The 10,841-nt window shown below is 37.7% G+C and overlaps 1 protein-coding gene across 1 annotated transcript; it reads right to left on the bottom strand.

The window, feature by feature from the left end:
• Positions 1 to 4,221: 4,221 nt before the first annotated feature.
• Positions 4,222 to 4,698, bottom strand: LOC137722016 (uncharacterized). Its single transcript, XM_068461023.1, has one exon. The coding sequence runs from the start codon at positions 4,696 to 4,698 to the stop codon at positions 4,222 to 4,224; it is 477 nt and encodes a 158-aa protein (XP_068317124.1).
• Between the last annotated feature and the right edge of the window lie 6,143 nt (positions 4,699 to 10,841).

Below are 10,841 nucleotides of genomic sequence, written 5' to 3'. Positions count from 1 at the left end.
TTTATCCTCTGACCCTCTAGACCCTTCGGTTGGATATAGCCTTAGAGCATACAATAGCCCTTCCCCAATGAAACATACAAAAGAGATGCGAATACAATAACGATTAAGTAGAACTCCCTAAACATACTTTTACTTTATTAATTCATTAATAATGGTTTACCAAAAAAAAAAAAGAAATCATTAATCATGGAGTTTCTTTATGTCACATAGTTTAATTGAGATCTTTTTATTTCAGATGAAACGTCAATTAAAGTAGGCAAAACAAGAAAATAGTATTTTCAATGAATATCTTCTTTCCAATCTTCATGGATAGATAAGAACATGGTGTTTGTGTCCCTAAATATGAGTTCTGTAGTAGCAAAACTGGGGCCTCTTCTCCTTCCATTCGCCTATCTTTAATTATCCGGAAAATTGACGAAAAAATATATATTCAAATATATTTCATCCATATTGTAAATAAAAATACATATTGTGTCAGATTCCTACTGCATACATATTTGATCCATCAGGGTTTTTTTCTAACTTTATACACCCATTTGCTGCCTATAACAGATCTATTTGCTGGAGGTAGTACCAAAATCCGTGTTCCATGTGCCTTTAGAGCATTATATTCCTCTTGCATAGCTAATTGCCACTCAGCTTTAGTGAAAGCCATCCTGAATCAACACTTGTAATATCCGCTATAAAAGAAAAACCACCAGAGACTGAATCCAGAGGTTGTAATGATGTTAACTCAGGTATTTCAGCAAGAAAAGCTGCATAATTCTTCTTTGATATTGCTCCTGTTTGTAGTCTCGTTTGAATACCATGAGATACAGTATCAGATGATGATGATGTTGAAGAGAAAGGTAAGATTACCTTTAACCGTGCTGGATTGAGGGCAGGAACCAAGTGCCCCGAAATATGACCATTTATTCAAGAGATGATCGCCTAAAAACCACTTTCGTTCCTTATTTGAGAATATTGACTTTAATATAATCAATATGTATTACTTTAGTTCTTGTTGCAAAAAGTTGCACAAATAACATAACAAATTATTAAAAATCATACTAATCCGATCAATATCTCTTAACCATCACTAGCACAAAAAAAAAATTCATTAAAGTAAGAACACAAGCAAGTGGTGGATTACCATGGTGATCCAGGGCTTCTCTTTAACCCATTACGTCTTAGGTTCAAACTATCTCCCCTCTCTTAGTGTAAATTAACAATCTTAGTTTTAGTTGATTTTTTCTGCAGAGATAGTTTTTACAAATTGATTTATAATATGAATGGTTTTAATCATAAGTACGAAGTTTTGTGAATATGCCATGAGCATTTTGAGGAGGAACTACTCCTCAATCCTTGAGGTGGCAAGCTCTCTCTTTTAGTAAGGTTTGTCATAAATTTTTGTCACGATCAATCCGGTCTAGCAATATTTCTTTGGGTAATACTAAGGAGATTAAATATGGAGACTAAATTTTGTAAAATAATTGACATGGAAGTTGACGATTGAATTATTACTTAAGTATTGATTAATGTGTTTATTTCTTATTGGTGACACATAATTTAGTTTGCAAATTTAGTCTACCTAGCATTACTCTATTTTTTTTTCTTGTACGTGAGAGTTATTAGGTTCAACTTCCCGAAATAACAAGTTTCGTATCAAATTATGGCTTACATATTGTGTGTCATAACATAAATTTCCAACTCCAAATATCATTTTATATACATAAAAAATGATTATTACAAGTTTCTAAGTCTCAGTTTCTCTAAACTTTTCCAGATGTTGATGAGGACCATATAGAAATCAAGTATTTGCTGCAGGCGTATTGATTAAGGACCTGCTTAGAATGCAAGTTTCATCAACAAAAAAGCCAATGTGTTTGGTGGCTATTATCATTATATCTTTCTCTTTTTCTCTTGGCCCCCCAACTTATCACTTTGTTATTTCCTCACTCTCACGTCCTAGCTGCGATGTCAAGCCACACTTCATTTAGGTAAAACTGCAATCCTTCGTGTTTGGGAGATTAATTAAATAATTAACAGCCAAATTTCGTACTGGAGGGAAAATTATTTGGTAATATAACATTTCATTCATTAAAGTTATGCTAGCAACAAATGTTCATATGTACGTGAATGACTGTCAGTTCTTGATGGTTTGTTAGTGATTTTCAAATGTTATACAAGTTTGTTCCAGAATACATGAACAATTAACAGCCATCAACAATGCATCAACTAGAGATGACAAATCAACTCATTGGATTGTTAACGGTACCTATTAAAACCCATTTAGTTTGGTTTCACCTTACACCATTATCACCACTACTAAATCTCAGCTCTATATTATGGTTATATTAATTAAACAAGTCTTAACAAATACCCATTAACAAACCAATAGATTCATTTGCCACCTTTAGTATCAATGATCGACAGATACTCGCATATACGGCTGACTGTCGATACCATTACTCGTGTTCTTACCACCTACATTCTAAGCCGAAAGTAAAAATAGTTATGTAACAAGGTCAGGGCCAAGCCACATATTGTTTCTTCATGGCTTCTAATGTTTGACAGTTCACATGAGCATAATTATACATGTTATAATTTAATTGTTAATAGAGGTCATGAAATTCATGACGTGAAAACCTTCACTATCTGCTTCTTTGTAGTATTTGAAGGTAATTTTTCAATATGAAAATGAATAACCATATTATTTTTAGCTTTTCACACAACCGTATTTAGTTATGTGCTTTGCTTTTGTTTAATTTAATTAATTTTTTGGCCAAAAATAAACAGCAAAGTGTGAGAAACTAAACATTGTGAGTGAGAACTGGCTGCCTTTCCCAGATTTGTTATAGAATCACGATGAAAACCAAATTAATCCCGTTGGATATTGAGGAGTATACTGAATTTACTCATCCATCAATTTCATAATATCAGATTGAGAGTTATAGGAATCTTCTCCCGAGCCTCTTCTTAATTATAGCACTCATTTCGTGTAGGAAGAGAGGAATGTACCCGGGTTTATATGTTAGATTCTCCACCATATTAGTTAATGTCGGATTGTAGCAAGTCGTGTGTCGAGTGTTACAAAAAATGGAGATATATCCGTGAATAAATGCAAGATTACAACTTTTGGATTGCAACAGGAGAACTGCAATCATTTCATTCATTGGAAATTTGTAATACCATACACTGAATATAGTACAATTTTTGTCATTCAGCATGTTGAATTGCTCTTTTTGTAATCCATAAGATATTTTCCACACTAAGGGGTAGGGGAGTGAGTTTCATAATGAGCTAGCTATAATAATTTTGTTCGAATTCGCCATCGGCAATAACCGAACCTAAAATCTTTTACTTATAAGTAGCGTTGAATTACTCATTTTAGTGCCTTATTTGTCTATGTAGCAGTTGGCACCAAATCAACGGTTAATTTAACCGTAACTATAGGCTTTTCCTGTTAAGAGAGCAATATACTTTGACCCAAAAGAGCCAGGTCTCTTTCACAGCTCCCTTTAACCCTAAACAGAATCCAAAGCCAATTACCATACTTTTAACACACAGTTTTTATCCTAATATCTAATATATGTATATATATTTGTAACACTGAAAGCTCAAATATTTTCAGTACCCACCATTCAAATTCAAACTGGTCCTGCACTTGTTTTTTTGGTCAATCAGATGTTATGCAGACCGATAATTTTAACTCCTGTGCAGTTCAACGATTCTTTACCAAAATTAATCAACCAAGATAAAGCTTGAACCAGTCAACTTTTTTATTGTTTTGACCCATGATTCAGCAGTCGTACATTTGTATTACATAGCTTTGTACATAATCTACAGTTAGCTAAGCTACCTGTCAAATGGTGCTAACAACCTAAACTGTTTTTTCTTTTCGTACACGTGATACGACATTGGGGAAGCGGGGAGCCGAACACTGGATCGGGATAACAAATGCAGAGATGAATGTTCTTAACTAATCGAGCTTCAAATGTTTGGCATTTACTGAAAGAGAGAGATGCAAATTTCTAAGCCAAAAACATTTAAATGCAGAAAATATTGCAGAACCAAATATATACGCCCCTATTTTCTTTTAGTTATTTATATATTAACACAAATTACACATACAAAAACACAAATTAACAGCAACAATTTCTGGATTATAATTTAATTAAAACACCAAAAACTAAATTAAAACCCTTCAAATAACACAAATTACAAAACCGAAAATTTAAATTAGTCATCATGACTCACAACATCTACACTAGCAGAGCATGACAGCAACCTCTGAAATATTCTAAAGAGAGCAGCAGATGAAAATTCCTTCACTTTCCTGAGAACCAAACACTTACTATTCTTTTTCCTCCCCACTTTTCCCTTCCCCTTCTTACCCTTACTCCCGTCATTATTGTTGTTATTTCCTGCCATCTTCTCCTTCACTCTACCAAAGCACTTCTGGGTTTTCTCCGGCACGCTCTCTTTCCTTGAAAACTTATAGCTCCTGAGATACATTTGCCTGCATGATATGCTGTCCACCACCCTTGGGTGCCCGTGTCGCAGTGTAGGATCCGTTCGCCGCCCATTGGAGCTCACCGAGCGCACAAACTCTGCGTCAGACTCGGGCCACTTGTAGAGGTTCACGTAGGTGGCCCGAATTGGCACGCGGGGGTCACGTGCGTCGTTGAAGCAGTTTGATATGCAAACTGAAGTCATTTGTGGAGGTCAGAGGTGTGTGCAAATGGGGTTTGGGGGGGTTTTATATGGAGTTTGATGTGTTTGGACAGAAAATAAAGGGGTAGACTTAGATTGCAAGAAAAGATACACACAAAACAGAGAGGCAGGGAGAGAGATGAGGGTGTATATGTAATTTGGGGTAGGTTAATTATGGTTATGAGTGTGTGTAAAATGATGATTTGGCATAATTTGCAATGACTACTTCTTTACATTCTGTCAATATGTTTTTGTGTGTGCTGTTCTTGGGCATGAGTTGGATGGCCTAAACACTTACACGTGGTGGCTTACACTTGATGGTGGAGTGTGGTAGCAGAAATTTAGAGTGCAGAAATCAAATCTGTTTTTATCCAAAAAACTTTATGAAACATTTAAATAAAGATATAATTTTTACACATTTGTTTTCTCTTCTTGCACACATCTGTTTAATTTTTATTGTTAATTCTTTTTTATTCAGTTAATTTAATGATCATACACAATTAGAAGTGTGTAAGAGGAGGAAAAAAATAAGTGCAAAAATCACTTTCCGAGATATAATCTGTTCAAAAAAATAAAAAACTTGTGGATTTGTTTCCTTCATTTGTTTTGTTTTGAATTTTTTTTGGCATATATATGGACCGTAACAGCTTAAACGAGCAATTTAATATCATAATATTAATTAAATCCCTAGATTTGGAATCATTCTAAATAGGCTCCCAGCGTCAGCTAATCTTACTGGTTAAGTATTTAGATATGTATCAAAATTCCAAGTTTTTTCTTTTATCATTTGGAAATATTCTTCCATGCTACATAGGATAAATGCTATGAGCACTTGAATGACCTAAATTAATTTAGATTATTGCTTTCATTGTGGTCCCGTAAATTCAAGCTATCCAATACTCGTAGGACTTAATGCTACATGGCACAAAAGTGAAACTCCATCATTTGACTTCTTTCTCATACTATCAACTATAATACAGGTGGGATTTTTTGCAGGAAACTGATGTACCGACCGAACCGTACCTGTTGGCTCCTATTCGTACGGTAGTATTTTGGTAAATCTTCATAATCGACTGGTATAAAACTAAATTGATCCATTAACGATTGACTTCAGTTTAGAATGTTGTATACCACAGAGTACCGTACCAGCCGGTCATGTTTGATGTTACCTTAAGAAGTTATTATTCGATTTCTATTCGGGCTAGATCCGTCCCTCGGATAACTCCCCTAGGTCTTGCTTGTCGTGCAAAGTTTGCTGCTTGGTGTACTGCAAAATGAGTTTGTTATTAGCTTTGAATGGTGCCTTTGTGGGGCCTTGAGGCTCACAATCAAAATTAATATGGTTTTGAGTGTGCCATAGTTATCTTTGTACAACAGATTATTCTTTCTTAGTTATTAAATGGATTGATTACTTGCACCACAAGTTATTTAGACTTCTTGGTTCGATTGGATTGTTTACAAATGGGTTAAGTCTGTATAAAGTTCTTTTTCTTGCCTTGTAAGCAAGGACTTTTACTCATAATATCATATGTCCAATTAAAGGGAGTTTAGGGCCCTTCAGATTATCTCTTTGGTTATGGCTAACGCTAAAGAAGCAAGGTTAATTAGTTTAATAAGATTAATCATAGATGAAACTTTGAACGAAAAGTAGTCGAAATGATGTAAGATACAATGAAAGATGCATAAACAACATATCTACTTTATGTAAGTGCAAACAAAAGAAACTCGGGCAAGATTATGACCTTGTCAGGCAAGGTTCGTCTTCTTGCAACCACTTTTCTTTGTGTTTTACAGGGGTTGTAATCTTTGGAGAATGAAATATAAATCTGGTTTACTAGAGGGATTCGATACTACAACATAGGGGAAAGGTAGCAGAGCTTCTAAAACTTGACAAAAGATGGCTTTCTATGGTGGACCTACGACTAAAAGGGTAAAGTTTGGACAAACTAAAGCTTTCTGGTTTCTTGCTTGCTGGAGTGCAAAGTTGGATATCTTTTGATTGATTGGTTGAGTGTCCTTATTCCTTATGTCCTTCGTTACTTTTATAGACTTTCTAGCCCGATTGTCCAAGCCTCGCCTTTTGGTGATGGCCTCCGGAGTATGGTGAGTCACCATTTATTTACCCGTCCATGCCCTTGAAAAGTACTTTTTGTTGGGGGTGAGCTGCCCTCTGAGTGTTATATCTCACATAGGTTTGTTACCTATTTTTCTTGGTATAAAATGATTTTTAATTCTTCTTGGGCTGGACAAGCCCAATCCTCCTTCTACTTTTTGAGTTCTTGGGCCTCCAATCACACTAAGCCCAACATTAAATATCCACTCAAATTGTGCCCCGTTTAATCATTGTTAAGTCTGCTAATCAAGATATTGATAATGATTAAAATCAATTGCATGCTGAAACTAGGTATTAGCACCTCTTAATTAGCCATTTTAAATAAACCTTTGCACCAACCCATGATTTCCAAAGTTAACTACCTGCCCATTAAATAACTTCCACTTTTCTCTTTTCGGCCATCTTCTTCAACAAACTTGATTTTTTGAATTTCCAAATCTCTTGAATTTTCAGCCATTTCTTGCCTCAATTCTAGCCCATTTTTCACTTTTTTATCTCCAATTCAACAATGGCTCCTAAATCGTGCCTTGTATACGAGTTTGGAGAAGGGATTGTCAATCTTCACTGTTGGCTAAACGGCCTTCATCGTCCTCGGGCTGGACTTAATATGTCCATTTTCTTCGAGGAAGGGGGAGTGCATTCACTGGGGCCCGCTTGGAATTCCAGAGTTCATGTAGCTGTGGAAAGCAATATGGCCGCTGCCAACTGGTTCACCATTTCTGCTCCAAAGTGGTATAGCTTCAAGAAGGGTTTCCGTTAATGAATGATGAAGCCTGGTCCAAATGGGTGGATAAATTAGAGGCAATCTAGAATAAGAAGTGGATGACAAATGGCATCTATGAGCTTATCATGATGTCCAAGACCACTATCCCCATCAAGCATGAGTTTCTCTCAACAACTCTTATTTTCTGGAACACAGAGACTAATGCCTTCAATTTCAGAATGGGTCTCATGACTCTCACCAACCTGGATATGGCTCAGGTTTTTGGTTTAAGGTCATTGGGTAGGTGTGTAGACATGTCATCATCCTCACACCCGACTGTTGAAGGCTCAAAGGCTTCTCAGTCTATCATCAGCTTGGAGTATAACTCTACCACCATCAAGACCTATGAGACTTCTTTCGCGGGCCAAATGAGTGAAGTTAGAATAGGTCCCCTTGGTGGAGACGCTGCATTCTTTTGATGATGTCGCTATCGGCCTTTTCTTTCTGGTATATCTCTATCATCTACTTTATGAGATGACAATGAACCAGCCTTTCGAGACCGACGTCAATAAAGTTAACTGGATGGTGCAGCTATGGCTTCAATGGTACTATCTCGAATTTCGGGCTGCTAACTTGGAGTTTCCAGAGGGAGTAGCTCCCGCCCAAATTCTGGCAAAGGCTCTCACCACCAACCACTCCACCTTACCTTGCCTCTATTTCTTCAGAATATGTAGGACTCAGGTTAATTTGGAGTAAGGTGCCTCAATGCTTAGGAGATACCCTTAGTTATTAGACAACATCTTCCAAGATTCCTTTGGGGAGGATGGTAGCAATTTCTGGAAGGAGAAATTCATTAACTGCATCCAACAGAGGGACTTAGCATGGGGAGTCAGGAGTGATTGAGTGGGCTATGAACAAGGGCTGAAGGTGTACCACCCCAACTTCTGTGGTAGACAACTGGGCTATAAGCAAGCAATTCCAGTCCTTTTTTTCGATTCAATCGAGTGTGGAACTTCATATCGCCTATGTTCTCCTTCGGAGGCCATGTTTCGAGTAAGCAGGTGTAGCTTAGAAGTAATGAGCAAGATAGCTCATAAGCCCGTGGCCCTTAACTTTATGTGCACGTCTCTATTCACCACTTTGTGGGAGGTTAAGTGATCTAAGAAGTATGATGGAGATGTTAGAGAAGCCCAAGATAGGATCTTCGGGCAAGTTTTCTTCAAGTTATTTTCCAAGAAAGAAGAGTTTGAAAGCTGGAAAGAGGCCATCAATCATAAAAACCAACTTTTACTGATATGTAACCTACATTATTGCCCATTTCCTTTACTTTATATTTGCATAGTTTGTGATTGTTAACTTTCTCCTTAATCTTGTAGCCTAAGGTAATCTTGAGGAAGTGGATGTCGGGCTAGAAGAAGAGGCTACTGATGCCTTGGTTCTTCAGGAGACTATTGCAGAGGCAGCTAAGCAAAGAGCGGGCTTTAACCATGTTCCTAAGGATGCTGGGAACATCTCTGAGATGTTCAGTGAATCAGAGACAGAAGCTGGGCCACAAGCAGAGACCAGGGCTCCTTGTCGGGCAAGATCTTCTGTTGTATAATCTTCTATTTCTGAGCCCGAAGGGAGGCCTCAAGCTAGACCTGATCCTCTTTCTCCAAGAGTCACTCTAACTAAGAAGTGAACCAGGTCTCAGGCCTTTCAAGTCTCTAGATCTCCTTCTGCCCTTTCAATTGAAGCAGGTAGGAAAAAATCGAAGTCTACCAGTAAGTGATTCAAACTTGATTTTTCTTTATTTATTTCATCTCCTTAAGTCTTGAACTGATCATGTTCTTTCTTGTGATTAGGACCTGCCATTAGCAAAAAGCTTGATTCTCATCCCTAGGAGATGAAGGCCGGTGTGAAAAGGCAGCAAATTGATAAGAAGGTATTTGCTAAGATCTTGGACCAGTTGAAGGTAGTTTTCTTGAATCTTTGAGCACTTAATTATTTCTAAAATTCATCTTTTGCACTCAGCTAGTTTTTTTTGTTTTCCAAAATAGGCTTCTAAAGAATAATGGACTTCTCAAACTAAGCCTTCTTCATTCCAACCTGACCTGTGCGTTTTTCTTATTTTCGGGTTGAGCCTTCAGTCGTGCAAGCACCCGCTCATTCTTCTTCTTCCATTCCTCCAGCGATGGTAGTGACCCCAACTTCCCAATTCAATCTAACAACTGGAGAGATGCTTCACCTTGTAGAGGATGACAGTACCTTTGTAAGTTTTCTTTTCTTAAGCCATTTTAAGTTTTTCTTAATGTCTTTTCACTTTGAATTTATGTTTTGAACTCTAGCTCGTCTTCCCCTTTGCCAAAGACTACTAATCATCCAACATCAGCTGCTGAGGAGCCCATAGTTCTTGAGATACCAGTTGTCTAAGAGGCGACTAGTTATAGGGCTTTTCATGCTCTTCTTCAGGCAAGCCAACCAACTCCTTCCAAGGCAGCTACAACAACACATCCTCCTCCCAAAGTTCATGGCTCATCTCAGGTACAAACATACTTGCAATCTTGTATTTTCCTCATTCGGGTCCAGATTGCTCTATTAATTTGTCTTCATTATGTTTTAACATGCCTCTGATGAGGGTTTGGGCAGGTCTCCTCAGCCCGCTGTGAGTATAGTAGCTTATTCTCAACCTCCTCAAGCTACTAGAGTCTCAGGGATCCCAATCACTCAGCCTAAAAAGGTTAATGCTACTGCTGAATCATCTCTTTCCATACCTACTAAGGTTACCACTGCTACTGCTGCTTTTGGTGGTACTAGTATGATGCCTTCTCATCTGGCTTCTCTTCCAGCCATGGCCTCTTTGCCCAAACTAGTTAAAGAGTTTGGGCAAATTGAAACGAAGCTGAGATCCCCAAGGCGCCATTTTGAGCCTCAACATCTTCAAAATCAGCGCAGGGTCTTCAGATAATGTATATAGAGGGATTTCTCTGCCTCATTCAGCCTTAAGGCTCTTTGAGATGCTGAGAAAGCTTTCACTGATTTATACCAAGCTTAAAAAAAAAACTAAGGTACAGTATGAGTCCTCTATCTCATTCTTTGAAAATCTGAGGGCCTTGAGGGATCAACATCTCAAGGCCAAGAGGTAAAAGGTTCTATAAGGAGAAGCACACTAAGACCTCCATTACTTTGCAGCTGCTGGTGAAGGAGGGCTCGGCCATGGAGAATCGAATAATGGTGGTAGCTGCTGAGATCCAAAAGTTGGAGGAACAATTTTCTGCTATTAAGGCTGAGCAAATGACTCTCTCGAGCAAGCTATACAAGAAGATCGAGGAAGTGAAGAAAGTGAACCAC

This window comes from Pyrus communis, chromosome 17 (genome assembly GCF_963583255.1).
Source record: "Pyrus communis chromosome 17, drPyrComm1.1, whole genome shotgun sequence".
Taxonomy (NCBI): Eukaryota; Viridiplantae; Streptophyta; class Magnoliopsida; order Rosales; family Rosaceae; genus Pyrus; species Pyrus communis.
Note: the sequence above shows the minus strand (reverse complement) of the source record. Positions and strands in the feature narration are given on the sequence as shown.